Source organism: Megalops cyprinoides, chromosome 1 (genome assembly GCF_013368585.1).
Source record: "Megalops cyprinoides isolate fMegCyp1 chromosome 1, fMegCyp1.pri, whole genome shotgun sequence".
Lineage (NCBI taxonomy): Eukaryota > Metazoa > Chordata > Actinopteri > Elopiformes > Megalopidae > Megalops > Megalops cyprinoides.
Window position 1 is genome coordinate 62,790,600 of NC_050583.1, and position 20,126 is coordinate 62,810,725.

The 20,126-nt window shown below is 42.3% G+C and overlaps 1 protein-coding gene across 3 annotated transcripts in view; it reads left to right on the top strand.

Moving 5' to 3' along the window:
• The window catches only part of LOC118777782 (EH domain-binding protein 1-like), a 129,893-nt gene that overhangs the window by 101,764 nt on the left and 8,003 nt on the right, over window positions 1–20,126 (top strand). For all 3 annotated transcript variants that reach the window (XM_036528950.1, XM_036528942.1, XM_036528958.1), the window contains 2 exons: window positions 153–250; window positions 1,816–1,939. In XM_036528950.1, the coding sequence (XP_036384843.1) occupies window positions 153–250; window positions 1,816–1,939 (222 nt within the window). The remainder of the gene's footprint in view (window positions 1–152; window positions 251–1,815; window positions 1,940–20,126) is intronic.

A 20,126-nucleotide genomic window follows, 5' to 3' on the forward strand; every position in this document is an offset into this window, starting at 1 on the left:
GTGTGTGTGTGGGTATATATATATATATATATATATATATATATATATATTTTTTTTTTTTTTTTTTTTTTTTCACATTTCTGTGCTGTTTGAACTTACAAGGTGTGTGAATTCATAATGGTGACAGTTAAACTATCTTTTTTTTCTTCCAGAGGTAAAAAGGCAGAGATCAGTGCCGGAAGATTCAAAGCGAGCAAACGAAGAGCGAGGCCCAATAACGGACACTGAACACAAGCCATCTGAAGATGAAGTACTTCATGCATATTTCATTTTTTTTAATTTTATTTAAGATTTCAGATAATTCCTTGTCATATGTGGACACAGCCCCCTTTAAAGAAGAGAGTGAGAGGGAGAGACACAGGGGCTTTTATGATGCCAATCTGCAATGTGTGTTAAACCCTAAGAGGCCGGCACGTCTGTATTAGCCTGCATAGCCATGATAATTGTCAGATTAGAAAAATGAATTTTTTTTTTTTTAGTTTTTAAAATTTCTCCAGCTTTCCACCCATTTTTTTTTTTTACTTCTTTTCCTTGAGATATTTCTATCAGGGCACTTCTTCCTCCTCTCTCTCCCTCCACAAAGAGATTTCCTGTATTGATCTAGCGGGATGATTTTAATTATTACAATAGCAGATACTGGGAGGCTGTCTTTCGAAGGGAGGAGGTCACAGGAGACCTGCGAGAATTTCCCAGCCAACCCGTTCTGTTGGCTTGGGTTAATGGGTGTTCAACCTTTCCATTATCCAGATCAGCCGTGAATTACTAGCTGAATGATGTTTGCATTAATATAATATATATGGTAATTTCTTCACTTAATTAATGGGGAGGTTCTGCTCGGTGGGGGAATGGGCTGATCATGTGTAAAATTGATTTGTGAGGGAAACATTTGATAGACCGCGGGGAGGAAGCAGCTTTTGACAGACAGCTGGTGGAGTGAGGCAGGGAAGGAACTGTGTAGGGGAAGGGGAGGGGGGTACTCGAGAATTTTCACTTCCTATTAAAAAATAGGACGCATCAGCATGAGCAAATAATATTTTTGGGAAATGTTTGTTTGGAATTAATTTGCCTGAGCGTTACCTCACCAGCCACTACACAGTGCAGGGAGGACGGAGGGTGGGAGGATTCCTCCCGATGGGAAGGAGCAGATATCAGACAAGATAGCGTGAGAAGAGCCCACCCCTCCGTTACTGTAGGACAGAGCTTGATCTGTGGGGACTGCTGGATCCAGTCTGATAGAGAGGCAGGCTCTGGGACATTGCACCCCTCAGTGTGTGTGTGTGTGTGTGTACATCCTGAGTAATAATTTCAAATCAGTTAAGCACATATATTTTCTGTAGCGTACCAGATGAGGTATGCCATAGCGCAGATTGATAAATAATGAAATGAGTGGTATATTTCTATATTGGAATGATTTTTTTTTTCCCACTGATTTCCTGGTGCCTAATTGGAGGCACAGACTGAGTGCACTGAGTATGGCTGCCACCATCAGTGGTATTTCATCCAGTATCAGCCCCCCGTCAGTGTTTAAAGAATGTTTAAAGATGGAGAGGGCATGACCAAAACAAAACAATACCACCAATGCTGCGATCAGTTGTCAAGACATTTCCGTTCGGAAGTAAAAGCCCATCTGTGTTTCATGCTCAGTCTCAGTTATTACAGCTTTGTTTGATTAAAATGGTTAAATGCTGCACGCGACCTGTGCCTGATGATGCTTTTTTCCCCCCTCTTGCTGTAACCCCCCCCCCCCATCGTCCCCCTTTCCCCCCCCCCCCCCCCCCCCCCCCCCTCCTCCATGGCGTTTGTTCTCGCTCACAGAAAGCGTTCAAAGACACCAGTCAGTACGTTGTGGGGGAGCTGGCCGCTCTGGAGAGCGAGCAGAGGCAGATAGACACCCGGGCGTCGCGGGTGGAGAAGAGGCTACGCTATCTCATGGACACAGGTACGGAGCCCAATTACACTGTAAACAGTTTTGGCAAATTGAGCGTTCACAAACTCTTATGGAGTTTGGGAAGTGTGAATCTTTGAAGCCTGAATGTTCGGCAGAAAACTGCCCGGGAAATGAAAAGGCTCCGGATGGCGTCCGCCTCTCTGGGCCCCGGTGATAAGAGCGCCGTCATGGGAAACGATAACTGGCCCTGATACCGCCCGTGAGCCAGCAACTATTGAACAGGGCGCTCAGCCATGCAGAGCTGGAATACATATCTGGGTTTCATTGATATGCTGCAACAGAGGATGGAAAAAAGGAGGGGGGGGGCACAAAAAAAAAACTAAAAAAAAAAAAGCGCAAGAGGCACACACACATGTACACACACACAAAAAAAAAAACAAGCGAGATCTTCAGTGCTGTACCAATTCGGTGGAGAGAAAGATTTCGCCAGCTAAAGCCTTGTAAAGACATGAAACCTTGCACGGTGCAGGAGGAGAGGCTCCATTGACCCAATCACTGAAATTTGAGAATAGCGTCCTGTTACCGGTATTATTTTTCTCAGAAGAGCAGGTCTGGAAAGGAGGAAAAAAAAAAATGCAGGCGCCAGGATTTGTACGCCTCACCATCACATTTTAGATGTATCAAGACCGTCCCTTTTGTATTAGCTTACATTTTCCCCTCCTCCCCTCACCTCTACCCAATAGAGGCATGCACCTTTGTGTCAATTTGAAGGGATTTTTTTTTCCCTGAGGCGATAAAGCAGCAGTGGCCTGTGAGAGCTTTTTTTTAACAGGGCTACTTTTACAACCGTACACCTTACACCAGATTTTCACCCAGTCTGAAATATGATTTCGAATGAAAAGGACTCAACACTTTGCTGTGCAATTACTGAAGGCATTTACACAATAAGCCCACAGACATACGGTGAACAGCCATAGAAAATACATTTGTAATGATAGCATGTGACACTGATAAGCTTGTCGCCTCGTATTAAAAACTAGGGGGGTAGGCGGAACTGATGAAGGTGAAGTTTTCATCAGATCACTTCTCCGTATAATGCATAAATCAACAAAATATATGCCTGAAATGTATGAATTATGATATTTATGTGTTCTTGAGTTTATTTGCAGAGAGGTTAAAAGGGGGGCACCTTGAATAGGGGCGGATAGAGAGCAGCACTGCTGTTGGCTGGCCAGTAGAGAGAGGTGTGCTGACATGGCAGCGCAGGGGCTTTTAGCATTATCTTTTGTAACATAACAATCAGAATTCATAATACATATTGCGCTACAGTACAATTTACTGTTATGTAAATTTTGCTAATTAGAGGTCACATGACATCAGTGCGACACTAAACAGCTGGTGGGTGTGTATAAATGCACATGTGAAACATGATCAACAGCTTTTACCGTTTATGACAGAAGTGAGGCTTTGTGAACCTACGGTGTGTGTTCACCTGTTGTGTGTCTGAGGCTACCTGCCTGGACGATTTTCATGTTTTGAACAGTGTTTGTACGGAGCACCCAGTGTTGTAACATAGGCTCCTTTTTAGAGACGGGATGAGAGAGACAACGCCCTGTTGTGCTTATAAACTGGCCATCAAAGTGGTGAATGTCCTACTGTCGAACACTGATGGGCCTTCCTTCTAATGTGTCAGGGAGGCAGAACATTGCAGGTCAAGCATTCCTTGATTCTTAGTCTGTGAATGCATGTATATTTTGATTTTTGGGGGTGAAATTTCTCCGATTCGTATGGATCAAATTGATCTGTCTTGATGAAGGTCCTGTCTGATTCAAAACATTGACATCTGTATGCTTGGCATACTGTGAATTATAGAAAATGTATTTTTCTTTTGCTCGATCCTTTAAACATTATCTTGTTTGCCCAGCTCATATTCGACATGAACATTTATGTGTGTTACTTTAAAAGAATGCAAGCTTGGTCTCATATGGGATGAAATTGTGCAGAGTCATCATTCTGAATGAAGAGTCATATAAACTGATTTTCTGTCAGCCTAACCAAACAGAGCCCTAATTATGAGGTATAACAATTTACATCGTTATTGCAGGCAGATTTATCGGCTTCTGTACCTCTGTGTACCAAAAGTGCAGTGAGGTGTCCAGTGAGGTTCCTAGATCTAAAGAGGAAGAGACAGACCCTTCCATGATACATTAAAAACAAGTAGAACATGAATTTATTTTGCCAGATTTGGCACAATGCTGAATTCTCCACAATTTTCTATTACATCGTCTCCCTAGATGATTTCAAAGTAATTGGGGTGGTTAATTTATTTACACAGAGCAGTTCACAGCACATTAAATAATAGAGATAATTGAACAAGAATTGTCAAGTGTCTTCTGATATCAGACATATTACAGAAGGGAATGTGCATAAAACTCCATTTCTATGCAACCATTGTTTATGGTAATTAAGTACACAGATTTATTCCTTGGTTGCCTTCCAAGCTTATGGCGACTGCTATTGTTTTCTTCTATTAATATGTAATCAGTAAATAGTTTAATTTTCTAATCTGCAGTTTGAGAATTCACTTTCTAACGACTCTTAATTACTGCAGTGCCTTAATGATGCTCGCGGTGATGAAAAACCAACCAATAAACTGTGTGGAGAGGCCCTGGGAATTAATTCCTGGGGTGGCGCTCGCTTAATGAACTTGTTATTCTCTCACCAGAGGGAGCAGTGTCCTTCACTGTAGGAACGTTTCTGAAATTACTCCCTGCCCTCCTCATCTATTTTACTGTGATTTTTAGTACTCTTATTTAAATTATGTTTGTTTTGTGTAGCCAAGTACCCACTTTTAAAACATATTTTTTGATCCAACAAAATGATTATGCAATGATAGAGTATTCACATAAATGTTTGTGTGTGAGGTGTTGGGGGGCGGGGGGGGGGGGGCATGTTTAAAAGAAATTGTATTTTGCAAATCTGAAAATTATGAAGGTTATTAAAAATGGGTAGAGTGCCTCTTCAGACATTGTTTTGTGTGTGTGTGTGTGTGTGTGTTTGTGTGTGTGTGTGTTTGTGTGTGTGTACGTGCACCCTCATACAAGTGAGCCACTTATGGTGGGTCCATATCTCCATTATTTCCTTTTCCTGCTCCTCTGTGCCCTGTGCAGCTATCTCCTGTCAGTGGCACAAGAAGGACCAGGACACAGGATTAATTTCCATATTTCCTTGTCAGATTTCCTAGTGGTAATGCATGTGTATGCATACACACACACACACACACACACACACACACACACACACACACACACACACTTTTAAGTGACGTTCAACAATGGATACAATTATGAAAATAACGGCGTTTAGCACGGCACTGTGGCGTCGTTACCTATGCGTGATAAGAGATAAAAAAAGGGGTAGGGGAAGAAGGAGTTTCAGCCCAGATTAACATATGTTTAAAAATTACACTTGACGCCGATAAGATTGACGCAGGTTTTATAGCAACCTAATCCCCATTTTGTGTTCAAGTCGGAAGCCGAAATTCACACAAGAGGGATATCAAAGGCTTAATGTAGTATACCGACAAGCCACCGCTTTAATGAAACGCTGTACATTCCTTTATAGTGGATCAATGGTATTGCATTTTTAACCCTGTTTAATAGCATACTTTTTTCATGAAACAACTTGTTATGCCTTGTTGACTGTAGGTATTAAAACGCATAGCTGAATACCTATTTAAATTTAAATGGTGTTTACTTTCGATTAAGACACTTTTAGCTGTTTCTTTATTGTTTTTGTTCTTATTTTTGCCTTGCATGTTAGTAAAAGCTGCTTTCTTTTTATTATAGTATAAATATATATTTCAGTATTTCTGAATCTCACCTGTGAGCTTCATTAATCTCTCATGAGGTTACTTTGTCAATATTACACTGGGTAATTAGATTTTTTTTTGTTGTTTTTTTCTGCATTATGTTTTTATTACATAGAACACTATCTTAATTAAGCTCTTCTGTGCATCACATCTAGCTTCTGTAGTCATCATTCAGCCAAAAATCTATATTAAATTGTATAAATAACATCAGAAAACGACACATTTATAGGCACATATATGTTATGCCATGATAAGTTCTAATTCATTCATTGTGTTCAAAGCCTGGGTGTTCACCGTCAGCCCTGGTTTAACTAAAGATTTAAGCTGCAGTACGTGAGCGGCATGGTGAATGCATTTGCCCGCTCAGAAACACAAACAGCCAGCACAGCTTTAAGTATATTATCAGGCAAGTTCTTTCACAAACGTATTGCTAAAGAAGCTTAACATTAATTATTGTAACTTTGGAAAGATTACATCCACACCAACCTTGTAAGCAGAGGCATACTCTTCTTGACCTCCTATGCGAGAGCTTAAAGACACAAGAATGGCATTTTACCAACTTTAATGGGATAACTAGTATAATCTTTCAGCAGTAAGGGAAGAAAAAGTGTTTAGAACATAATACCCTTCCGAGTTCTGAGAGGAGAGCGTTTCTGATGTCTTGTCCAATCAACAGACACTCGTTTACATGGTTGTATTATCATACACCTTTGTTTCTTCTTATCATTTATTTTTTTTTTGCCTACCTTGTTCTTAGATATTCATGCTGGCTCGGAGCTTTATCTGCTTTTTTCCTCTTTCTTAGAAAGGGGAGGGTAGTTTTCCCTAGACTCAATTACAATTCCCAATGCCACACTGCATTGGGATCAGCAGGAAGAACAGTGACCAAATTCTGATATTCTGCGTGTTTAATTTTCTTCTCGTTTTTTAAATTAGTGTATAGTGTTTTGAGAGCACACATGAGTGGAAGCTCAATGAGGCCAAAAGTACCTTTTCTGTTTGTATAAATGATGAGAATTTTAGTCCTATGTGTTTAATTGTGTTAACTGGGAAATATTTTCCCCAGTAATAAAAAGGCAAATATGGAAATAATCAGTTAAAAAATATTTTTCAACTCTTCTTTGCTTAATGCATGTTTGATTTTATTACCTTTTTGATAAGTGAAGTAAATACTTGGATTTTCCAAATATTTTCAGTATCTCCAATATTATCCTCACTTAACATTTTAAGTTAAAAAGTGACAAACAGCCAGAGCTGTTGTTTTGCTATGATACAGTTAGATTACATATGTGTTTCTGTTATTCAGTGAAATAAATATTTAAAGTAATGGTTAAAACTTGATGAATTTAGGGGTTGTGTTAGGCTGCTAAAAAATGAAAGTACTACACATTGCTCTTAATTAATCTCAAAAGCCATTTGAACATTTGAGCGGCAGAACAATTTAATTAGCTAGTTAGCTTGCAAGGACCCCAGATCCCCTTCTCCCCTGCCCCCACATCCAGTCTTTCCCAGATGTGCAGTGATTTTTTTTTTTTCGGGTCGGTGTCAGCTTTTCAAACATTCTTTAACAGTTGGATGAAAGGGGATTTTTAGGAAGATTAGGGAACGGGATCCTCCAGGCATTGTCTGAAAATCTTAAGATAAAACGCATTGGCTTGGTAGGGCGGGGGTTGCGGGATGGAGTAAAGTGGGGAGGGTGGGGGGGGGTGGTGCGGTGGTTGGAGGAGATAGGGACCGCATTGAGAGATATGTAATTTATATTTTGATAACCAGACCCAAATTCTGAGTAGCTTGTGCCGGTGATTTTGTTTTCTCTCTCTCTCTCTCTCTCTCTCTCTCTCTCTTTCCCATTCTCTCTCTCTGCACCCCACACACTCTCATTTGCACACACACCTACACCTTTGCCCCATGTAGTTCTTTTTCAGTCTGTAGCTCTTTAAATTGCTGATGTGAAATATCAGATAAAAGCTATTTTGTGCCACATTGGCTCATCCACTGGTATACTCAATTAGCATCTTTAAAAGGGGACAATGACCATGCTTATTATAGTCTCTTCTTTATTGAACCACCCTGCGGTGTGATTGCTTTATTCATCTTCTGCCACACTGACAATGATTCCAGTTACATCCAGCCAAAAAAAGGATGCAATTCATCAAATATGTGTATGTCCACAAGGGGGTTGATGTTCATAGCCATAATTGAAAAGCTATCCTGCAAAAAGAAAACAACTGACTCTAATAAATCAACGTGTATTAGAACCAATTTGGTATCTTATACTGAATACTGGGTATTTTAAAGATAAAAGAACTGTTGCTCTTCAATATGTATGATTGTGTTTATACCACTTTACCTGTTTTCTAGTGTGTTTTTAGGACACAGGCCCTTGTTAATGTTAGTCATTACATGGACACACTGCAGAGGATGTGTGTTAAAGAGGGTATTTTGGGAGGGTGTGAAATTTGCATAATTGATCATTATTTGGTTTACAAATTGTGTCCTGACAGCATAATTGAATTTTAGAGATGCAGTCAATTAATAGACCTTTTCAAATGGTAACTGATGGAGACACTCTTATCAATTAAGCGTAGTAATGAGGAGCCTGCTAATGATGGCTCCATTGACTTGCAAAACTTGCTACTCCACCACTTTGGTAGTTGTCATTTCCTATTGTTTTGTTCTGTTATGGCTACAAAAAGCCATCAGGCTAGTTATTTTGGCATGTCCATGGGAAAAGTCAATTAGAAAAAAGTTGCTGTGTCATTGAAAAATAATGGGTTTTTTTACCACAGAGTTGAAAATTGGCCTAATTTTGGCTAAGCTGTGCCAAATTTTAGGTATAATGAAAGCGGTATGCAATGGGAAGGAAATAATTCTATGCGTTTGGGAAGAGGCCTTTCCTCTACTGCCCCTAAACAAACCAAAAGGAAATACGCCGTGTCACAATCCTTGCTCCAGATGCTTGGCAGAGACTAATGGTGTTAGTGCAGCCATTACTCCATCAGATTAATTCATTAAGCAAATGCAGTGGTAACCCTGTTGGCCTCCTTGAAATGCATGCAATATGACACTGCTCAGATTTGTTCTAACACATGGCCTGGGGAGCCTTCAGCCCTGTGCTAATGGGGGAGGAGGAGTCAATTATGCAAAGAAAATTGGGACTGTCAACAGACTTTGGCACCTCTATTGTGATGATTTTTTTTTTTCCTCTTTCCCTTCTTCTCTCTCTCCTTCTCTCTCCCCTCATTTGGGATCTGCAGTATTTTCTGTTGGTCTCCTTCGCGCACCAGTGCCACTGACTTATTGCAGTTCTGCTTAAACCACGAAATCTTCAAAGTATCGGTATAAAGGGCGGAATATTGGATTTTCTGTATGGGGTTAAAAATGTATATATAGATAAACAAAGAGTTTTATTCGTGTAACTAAGGGCTTAAGTGAGAGAGTTCGGGTAAACAAGGAAGACTTTGGCAGGATGCTGTGATGCGTAGACTTGCTGGGATGTTAATGCAAGTGGTCGAATCTGTAGTCTCAACTAGTAATGGGAGGTTTTTAACAAGAGTCAGTGTTTGGTCTGCACAAAACCAAGTGTTTCTTTTTTTCTGTCAACCTACAAACCTACAACCTACAAATGTGCCATCTTCCCGACCTTTGAGTATGTTGTGTCATCTTGCTAACTGACTTGATGCTGGGTTTTATTGGAATAAAAAAGATACTGAAGGAACCCTGAAATTGTACATGTTAAGCAACAGTTGATCTTGTAAATATGCTGTTAGATCAGCACTAAGTCCTTTAGCTTTTTCTACAAAGGCAGAGTTTGGTGTCTAGCCACAGCCCTCTGAAGGTTTGCCCTAGAACGACATGAGTGTGACATACTGACGTACTGTGCATGTGGTAAACTAATTCTTCACACGTGCATCATGGCTTTCACTCGAAGGAAAGTAATGCTGAAGGCCTGCACAGCCAATCCGTAGCCCACTCTTTCTCTCCCAAGCCCATATCTTGTGTGCTTTTTCTATACTTGTAGTCACCAGCGGACTGCCCACCTTGTTTCGCCTGGTCTCCACTGACTAGCTCTAGCTGCATTTGTGTGCCTTTGTAATGTGGTCCACCCTGGTGGGTTACGTTTTAACTGGTGGAGTTTCGCCTGCCACTCTCCTCCCGACTACTGACCATTATTTGAAGAGACCACAGCAGAAAGACTGGCAGATGACAGCATACATACAGCTCAGGGTGTAATTTATATTTTTTTCTAGCTTGATCTGTTGATCATGTAGATATGGGTATGCTATCTAATTAGCTATGACATTTTCCACAGCATAAACAAGACCACTTCTGCTCACCTCACCTGGGCTGTGGGCCAACCCACTGTAGCACCTGGGATTGGCCAAAATACTGTTAGCCTTGGCTCTGTTTGTTGTGGTAACGCCTTTGGCTGGCCTCAGGTGTAGCTGACCCACAGCTATGGTGGGTCAGTGGAAGTGTGGCATTTCACTCCAGAAGCATCCATTTTTACTCCGCAGCAAAAGCTTTGCATTCAGGATGCTGGTTTCTTGCATTTACGTCCTGCATTAGCAGGGCCATTCAAACGCAGCTCACAGTTGTTTTTTTTGTTTTGTTTTGTGTGTGTGTTTGAATTGCATATGGAGAGAGAATAACTGCCAAATTTAGAGCACACTATGAGCTTTGGTGATACTGGGAGAGAGAGAGAAGAATGAGGGGCGAGGGGTGGGAATGAATGCATTCCTTTGGCTGTTGAGACAGAGGGTCTCTGGCCAGCGCAGATACATATGCAAGCGTTGAGTCTTCACTCCTGGAAGCCACTTTTTTACATATACATGTCTGCCTGAGGACCCCCACATGCAGGCTGCCTACCCCGCTGTTGACTAATCAGGACCCCGGCAAGATGCATTGTAGCTCTATGCAAATCTATTTACATTGGAATAGGGCTTGGGGATCTTCAACTCGGGCAACAAAGTTGGAAAAAAAGAAACGGAGGCCAACAAATAAATGAAAGTTTGCCTAAATCCGTGAGATAATGGGGGCAGTGTTAAGACTAACCACGGAGCCGAGATAAACAGGGGGATTACTCCTGGGTTTTGCATCAGTTGCTTTCTGCTGGGTGGCCTTACTTGTCAAGAAAGGAATGAGAGAGAGAGAGAAAAAAAAACGTTTAACGCGAGGACGTTCACATGGCACATTGGGAAAAGGAGTGCACTTAATTCCATCAAAGCCAGAGAAATCAGTCATTAATTTATTCTAACCCTCCCCAGTGCACCCACCCCCCCACCTCCCTCCCCCTGCATTATTGGCCCAATTGTTGGTCAGTTCTGCAACATCTGGTCCTGAAAAGCTTGAGTGCAGACAGCCTCCATTACTGGCATCAGTAGAGCAAGGAGGAACAATCCACCTTTTTCATTCTTGTATATATATATATATATATTTTTTTTTAAGTAGATATAGAAATGTGTTGTGAGGGAAGTGTGTTATCATACCCAAATAAGAATTTTTTTTATCTTTTGCGGAAAAAAGAGTTTACTATGAATTCACATTCCGATAGGCTTTTTTTTTGTTGTACACAGAGTGGAGGAAGCTTGCAGCTTGCAGATAGAGGTTTTGCCCTTTTCACTTGCAGTGCAAATCAGCCAGCCACCCCCAGCTTGTAATTAAAGGAGTAATTTAAAACGTAAAAAGATTCTGTAAACACAGGAACTGAAAAAGTGCTGCGGGCCTTAAGCCTCCATCATATGACTGGTTACTTTGACAAACCCAGTGATGAAGGGAAAGAGATTGTTGAAAGCTGCTGCTAGCAGTTGTTTGTCCTGATCGGTGTGCTTTTATTTTTCGGATCGTGCATGACGTGACAGTTTAAGATTAATAAACATAATATATTTGCTCCTGTTTTGTTGTGGTGACAAACACTGTTTTTTGTAGTCCTTTGTATGTGTTTATGTTTTATCTTTGCCTTAAATCTGTGCATTTTTCTCTATTAAGATCCTTTACAAAACTAGATTATTGGAAAGACCTAGAGAAAATTTGCCCTATTTTATGACGAAAGACAGAATGTGGCAAATAAATGGGAGCATGTGGATGCAGAGCGTCAGGGGGACCGGAGATCATAAGGCCAAATATGGTTAAACAGCTTGTGAAATTCAGCGTTTGAAACGGGGCCTTCGCAGAAGCAGCACATTACGCCTCGCGCGGCGACTCCTTCCAGCTCTCTGGGAAATGAGCTGTTGACATTCTTTGGGGTCATTGTCGTAGATAGCAGGCCAACCACAAGGATTTAACAGATAAACCCATCCAGCGAGACCTTTATCCATTTCACTACAGCTCGGAAAGGTTGACGCGAGATGGCTGGCATTAGTGTAGCCTTTTTCCTCATGAAAGCAAGAGCTTTTCATTTCGCTGTATGAATATTTTAAAAAGAAGGAGAAATGCATCAAATACTCTCCGAATATCTGTTCCTTTATTCTGCGCAGGTCTTGCTGGGTGAGTCATTATTTATGTACCCTCAGTTTAAACATGGTTCTTTACGGCCTCTTGCTCTCTGGATGCTTATCAAACAAACACAGGGCCTGGTTTAGATTTGTTGGGACTCCCACCTCCGGTTTCTTCCATTTTATGTTGAAGTATTTATAATTTTCTTAAAAGCATCAAAACCAGTTGTGATTATTTATTAATTTATTTGAAGCAGTTAAGTATTTTTTTTTTAATCTTTTGGTGGGGATGAAACAAATGGCAACCCAGAATAGTCACGTTGGAAAGGTTACATTTGGTCATACTCTCTTTGAAGTGCCTTAATGGAGCATGCGTTGAAAAAGTAGGTTGATCTATCGTGAATTTTTATGAAAAAAAAAAGTGAACAAACACATCTGAGTTGTTCCACAGGCCACTGTCTAAATACGACACGGCGAGGATGTTGGCTTTTTTTATTTTTCCCATAATTCCCTTGTGCAACCTGGGGCTAGCAAACGCCTGCTGCGCTGAAAACCCAGAGAAAAGACAAAAGCACAATGAAACCGAGCTTACCACCGGCGGCTTTCACAGGGCCGGAGGAGTAGGCCCGCTATACATCTCGGCCACTCCAATTTTGTCCGAATGCTAATGAGCCTGCTCTGATCTTTCCACTGCTTCCCGTGTTTTCAACATCTTCAAGGACCACATGGCGCTAGCAAAATAAAGACAACTAAATGAGAATTTCGAACGCTTTTTGTGTTGGACTTGGTGCTTTTCAGTCAGCTTGCTCATTGAATATCGCTGGACTAAAAGATAAAAAAAGAAGTGCATCAGGGGGTAGTGGTGTACAAACTTTTTTTTCCCCCTCATCCTCTGAAAAACTGCTATTATTGAGGACCAAAAAATATATAAATAAATGCATAATTTGTGCAACACCATCACCTCAGATTGCATTCTAAAATCTGAAACTCGAACTGAGAAATGGGGAAGTTTGAGGCTAATTTTCGCGAAGCTCTATAATATCACTGACACCTCCAGCCGCCCACTTGTTAGGTCCCAAACAACAGATGGAGATAAAAGGCGAATGGAGCCCAGGTTCCCGCTGGCTGTTTAGACCCCCTTTAATAGCACTGTTCTCTATAAAAGGCACCGGGAAGTACCTCGCATTAGCACTGGAGACCACTAGTTAATAGGATGATGTCTTTTAGCTTTTGTTACGAGATTATTAACTGGCATAGGTTTCTGTTCTCGTCGACGCTGGGCCTTGGAGAGCCTGTTGAGCACAAGTACTGAAACGCAGTTTCTCGGCATTGTCAGGCCTTGCGCAGTGAAAGCCTTTTGATGAAACACCTTTTCGGGCTTCGCCAGGTGAGCTCTCATCTGCCCTTTTTTCGCAGTGTCTGAAGTGTCCTGCTTTTTGTAAAGGCCCTCGATCCTGCCTTCAGTGTTTGGTGAAGCCAGATCTTGCAGCCAGTTGGAGAAGTAAAATCGAAATCACAGAAACGGGGCAAACACAGAACGCACCCTCACCTGTTTCGCTGCATGGCGAAATGGGGATGTGTAAAAGCCCTTTCTTCGCCTTTTGTTGGTGAGCGCATTGAATATTTACTCAAGACGATCGCAATGAGACGTTTTTAGGAAGACCTTTGCAAGGTGATTCTGAGGAGGAATATTTTCTGTTTAAAATGTTTTGCACCCCTTCAAGCTGCCACATGATGTTCAGAGGGTCATAAGTATCATTGGTTGGTGTTACATTATATTGTTTTCAGTCGCGGTATTGTAGCACTCACCAGTTACCGTGCAACAACGGAATAGTTATGCCAAACTGCTAAAATGCAACACATAACAAGACAATGACAGAAACCAACCAGTATGTGTCCGCTTTCTTTTTCGACTCTATTCTGACAGCCTCTTTCTCAGTCTAACTTTTTTAGATTCATTTTTACATTAGGTTATATTCCTCTGTTATATATTTATATATTCTGTTTTGTAATGCAAAACCGCCTCTATCAATGCTTGCTCCAGATCTCAGGGAGAATAAGGACAAGCTGGCCTAAGATCAGTGAGACAGAGGGTCTGCTCCAAATAGCAGATAGTCTGTCGGTCTATGATAATGTTTATTGATTGGAAAAAAAACACAATTTGACAGGGAGAAATGGGGGAAGGGGGTCATCGTTTGATGCCTCGAGAGACACCGAGATTATTCTCCCCCTTATTTTATTTTTAGGGCCGATATTTCCAGTCCCCGATAACTGGTTTCTCAGCAAAGGGATGCCAAAAACAAAAAAAAAAAGGAAGATCAAGTGAATTGGGCTTGGAAGGGAGCATTGTGCAAGGTGAAATTAAATTAACATTGGGGATTAAAAAGAAAATCTGTTATCGGAGTACTGTTTGCACTGCCCCCCCTCCCCAGCCCCCCCCACCCCCCACCCCCCTTAAGTTATGAAGTGAGAGGTGTGTTGTCCCTGTTAGCTCTGGGGCGGGGGTGTTTGCCGAAGGGTGTTCGTGTACTGCGCAGCGAGGAGACGAGGAAACGTATTAAGCAGAGCTATCTTAGGCGGGTAATGCGGATGCATTCTCACTGAACACCCGTTCAAACAATTACATGAAAGGATGGGATGATAACTCTGTGTGTACAGGCCAGGATTCGCTCTCATTTAAAGGACATTTGGGGATTATTATTTTTTTTTTTCCTCCCATGCCGCACTGTGTCTCTCTGTAGTCAGACACTAACCTGGAATGTTTGCTCCTTTTTTGTGTGAGCTGTAAGACAAGCACCTGGTGGTGATTTGCTCCACTTACAGTATGAGGGGGTTTACTTGTTCTTAGTAAGTGCCTTTGTGGTTGTTGATGTTGACAACCGTTGTCCCTCCCCTTTCCAAATTCACCACAGATGAAATTGGATGAAATTATCGAAATGTACAACCCATCTTCAGATCAGTTCTTCTCTTTGACGCCAGTAAATTTGTAATAGAGGCTGCAGTCCATGTGGAGTTTGAATTAAGAATTAAGATTCTGTTTTAAATATGAACTCTGGTTCATAATAATTTTGTTTTATCCCGATCCTAAAAACAGAGCTCCGTACCAACGCCATGAGAGAGTGAATTGAACTTAATGAAACATGACGAAGGCGTTGGTTACTTGTTTGTGTTCTACCTTCGCAACCTTTGAACCTCAAGAGACGGTAGCTGGTTGTTTTGTATATTTCGGCGCTGTGTTTTGATGTATGATTGCCTTTTTAAAATCAGGAATAAAGGCCCCGGTCGCAACAGAGACGGGCGTCTTTGCTATTTGCCCAGTCTGCTTAGTCAGAGAAGAGGGACCGAATGCCATCGAGAAAAGAATACAAAAGGAGAGGTTCACGTTTAACCAGGTTGACTTAAACAAGAGAAAATGTGTTCCATCCATTTCACGACTAGCGACGGCCCCCTTCAAGCACAATGCCTGGTGCTTTATCCTGAGATTAGGTATTGTGACACAAGCTAAACTACCTTTCTTCCAAATGGAGCAAGGCTACTGCCCGCCTTTCATTCCCCGCTAACAAGACAGCTCCACACCATAACCCACTCAAAGTAATTAAATCAATCCTTTGTACTTACCATATTCTCCTTTAGTGACAGTACCAGATCTGATTATGTGCTTCATGCATATTCAGGGCGAAGCGGTGACAAGTCTTTAATGAGCTCTTACTTAATCACAGGAAACAATGTTCATCTTGTTCTTTTTTCCCTTTTTTTTATTCCTGGAGACATCAGAGCATGGAGACAGCAGTCAAAAGGATGAAATGAAACGAGCCCTAGTCCCTCTCAAAATATATTGTGATGTTCAAAAAGTGACTTAGCCGTGGAGAAGTTGCGATCTACCCCCTTAAAACTCCGATAGACAAATTGGATTACTGGGTATTGGATTAAATAGAAAATGGTCGGATAAGAAATGAGAACAGCTTGCTGTGATCACAGGGTTTAATATATTTTTTTTTCCCCTCTTTTCTTTTCCTTTCCTCTTTTCTCATCCCCCTCCTCTTCTCCTAAGTAAAGAAACCCAGGTTTTTTTAGCTTTTATTAAAACCGGGATTAGTTTGTAATGGTTCTCCCCTCTTAGTGTCATTTGAAGATTTTTATCTGAAACAAATAGAAGAACAAACATGATGTAAAGCGGAGGGAGTAAAGCTGGGAAGTGCTCCTGTTGCCGTTTCTCTGCCGTTTTTGTCAAGTAGGTGGATTAGGCTGCAGTGAATACTTCCTCTCTTTTTATAAACGAGGGCAACAGAATCCCTCACAATATTTTTTCGTTCCGTTTTAATTTCTGTTTTAACGGTGTAAAACAAAGGCGAATGGCATGTTAAGGACAGGTACACTGCAGCCGTTATGTTTTTTTTTTTTTTTTTTTTAATACGCACAGCATTTTTGTCTGTGCGTGCGTGCGTGTGTGTGTGTGTAGAATGACATTGCATTGAGATTTTAAAAAAAGTAATTTATTAATTTATTATTTATTTGGCCGCGCAGTGGGTGTCTAGATAGAACGCCAACGTATTAATTGTGCAAATATGCCAACAGCGTATGTCTCTGTACACAAACATGGGATGTAGAACAAGAACAAGGAAATGTTTACATTTTGTGGTGCGCTGAAAATCTGTCCATAAATGACAGCCGAGTAATCTTTTTAGCTTAAGGAATGGAGGAAGATAGGAGTTGTGTTTCCTGTTCTCCATACATATGTATATGAATGTGCGAATGGCAGAGCCCTCAGTCTGATAATCAGCAGACGACACCCAGAAAAAAGCAGCAGGTTTGGACCGCAGGCTTTTTCATTATTCCTATCTGGCCTGAATGTAGCAGTGGCTGAGATGGCTATCTTAATCTTATTTGGCTATTGAGGCTTGCTCTCTCTGACTGGCCCTCGGGCCTCGGGGACGGGCGTGTTCTCCCTGGACTGCTGCTCCACTCGGAGGAGAGAGGAACCGCAGTCCCCTCTCTGTCCCCTCATGCCTCTCGCTCCGCTCAGCGCACGCGGACTGCACGAGGGGAATGATCACAGCTGCAATAATGACCTCGACCTCACAATACAATCCTCTTACTTCTACTACTATAAATAACAATAATTTATTGTATTATAGGGTATTTACTGTTTTGTAATAATTGGTGTGAATAATCATGATAATACTAATAATGACGATAGCATATTATAATAATCATTGTCATAATAATTAACGTTGTATCAGAGCAAAGTTACTGCTGTCGTTGCTGTATAGGCATTATAGCCTTTCTTCTGGTAAATATACATACATGTGTAAAGGTTTGTAAATGACGGAATTGCACATAAACGTTTATATATTAGTTGTACTTGTGTAGGTAATGTGTTTGACTTGGCTGTTGTTGCCTGTGTTTCTGAGACTGCAGCACTTGAACTGAGTTTTCTGTGAATATTGACAATGCTTCAGTATTTACCTTCATATTGTCATTTCTTAGTATTTTTCAAGCCTTTCATTGTTATGAAACTTTGAGGTATTTTTGGGGAATCTTTTTAAATGTATCCAACAAATGTTAAGGTTTGATTTTTGTCTTGTCCAAAAAAAAAAAAAAAAAAAAAACTTTTCAGGTTTTAAAAGCACCTCTACAGGATATGATAAAAATGTCAATTGATGTCAAAAGCTGTCGAGGAGGATGACAGAACTAGTGCAGGCTTGTAAAAATGCTCAGATGTGCAGCCCAGGTACATGCCTGCGTGTTATATATTTTCCCTTCTAAACTATGCGCACAAATAGATGTGTCCAGCAGGCCACGTCATTTTAATTGGCGGGGTCGTGCGTCCCGGCGAATTGTAGAAGATCAAAGGTTGCGGCTGCAGAATGCAGAGGCGTATTAGCCGTGAGTCAGGAGTGACCTGGGTCAGCGTTCAAGGGGGCCGAACTCGAGAGCCTGAGTGACTGGAGACGGGCAGCTGTGTGGAGAGAAGGCCTCTCCCCTCCAGCCTCCAGCACTTTCCCAGCCCCTCTGCCAGCAGGCGGGGGCGGGAGAGACGGCGAGGAGTGTGGCCGCGTATCTGTGGCACGCTCTCGCTGCCGTACAGCGTCGCAGAGCTACAAGGTTATTCAAAGCGCTCTTGTCTTTTATGTGCCGGGCAGTCAGGGCGACATGTCAGCGCTCCCTTTATCCAAGCTGTGCCTTTTCTTAAAAGTCGACTCCTTTAATCCAAGGCCCGATTGCCAAACCCTGCAGTTATTAATAACGTTATATGCGTCGGGCCGTTCCCCATATCATAAAGGCCGGTGCGGCAGAAAGTCCCGGTCCGCTGTGCTGAGTGACAGGGCTTCCGTCCCGCTGCTCTCCGTACCCCCCACCGGCGCGCTGCTGCCACCTTTGTTGACGGCGGGGGATTTGCGTCCGTCGTGCGGGCCTCACATGACCAGCGTCGCAGTCACATGGGTGCCAGGCAACGCCAGTCCCGCACTGTTACTCTCCACCAGCTGATTTTCTATTGCAAACCCCCCTGCCTCCTGTCACAAACATGGTGTACTCTGGATACACACCACACACTGTGTGCCTAGTGTGCTGTAATGTGCTGTGTTTTCAGATTTGTGAGATTCTTTTTTAATTACATCACACTCTTATCAAAATCATGCTATTAGAAAAGTAATTAAACTTGTGATTTCCTTGACCCACATTTTTCAGTGAATACATTTCTATTGCTCTGTGTGCCAATTATAAAGGAGTTGTGGAGGGTCTATATGTTTGTTGATTTTTTGGCTCTGAGGAAATACTCACGGTCCTCACTTTGCACATAGAAATCCACCAGGTGCTCAGCGAGTTCTGCCTCAAGCGGCAATGTTGGGGAATACTCATCTGCCTGTACTTAAAATACCCTCCCTCCCTACACTTTATTTGAGATGAGTGTTGCTCTCACCTGTAGTGGGTGTTCAACTCTCTGTGGCCTCTTTATCTGAGCACATTCTGACTCTGACAGGCTCTTCTCCCCCATTCTCAACACGCTGTCCAGGTAACTGCTACAGAGGCAGGTTTTCTAATTGTTTAGCAATGTTTTGGAATGGTGCCGATGGACGCTTAAGTCTATTGTAAGATTGTGGAGTGCCTTTGCAATCCTAGGAACGCCGTTTCCCACCGGCACTGTCAGTCATTGTGTTTTGATGGTTGAAGTCACCTCAGGTGTCCTGTGTCTCTCTCAGTACTGTCACCATCCACTTCCATTGTCTGCTCTTTAAGAACGTCCCTCCTATGCGCTGGATATCAGAAACCAGAAACCAAGTTTTTGTGTTTATATTGGTTTACGCTGCTAATTCTGTCAGCGTATGGCAAAGTCTGGTGACTTGCAGAGGTGATTACACAAGCTTAGAGGACCGTTCTCCGCCCTTTATCCTCCCTCAAACAATTAATTGGTGTCAACTGCAAGACTTGTAACTTTAATGGGCGCCCATCACGGCCTTCGGCTCAGACCTGCTTAATGAACTCATTTAATTCGCAACTTGCTGCTCGCCAGTTACTGGTCAGGCTGAGAACGTAGCCCTTTTCTACCCGTTAACACGGCTTCCCTTACCCTTTGAAAGCGGAGCTGAGGCGCTGCTCTGAGGCCCTTCGATGCCTCCGATAGCGAGCGGACGGCAGCACCATCCCTGCCCTCCGCTGTCTCCGTTAATATTAATCTCGGCGGGCTGAAACGCGGGCCGTGTGTCTGTCAGAGCCGCCGCTCTCTCTCTTTATTGGAAGGGGGCGGCCCTGCTGCCTCTGGGGAGGGCTTGGGTTTACCTGCCGCTTTGTGCGCCGCACTTCAAGTGTTCATCCGATACGTATCACGGCGCCGTTTGAGGGTATCAGCGCCGGGGCCTACGCAGCCACACCAGACCGGCCGAGGGGCGGCGTCCAGACGCGTGGCGTGGGTACCCGCACACCTGCTCGTACA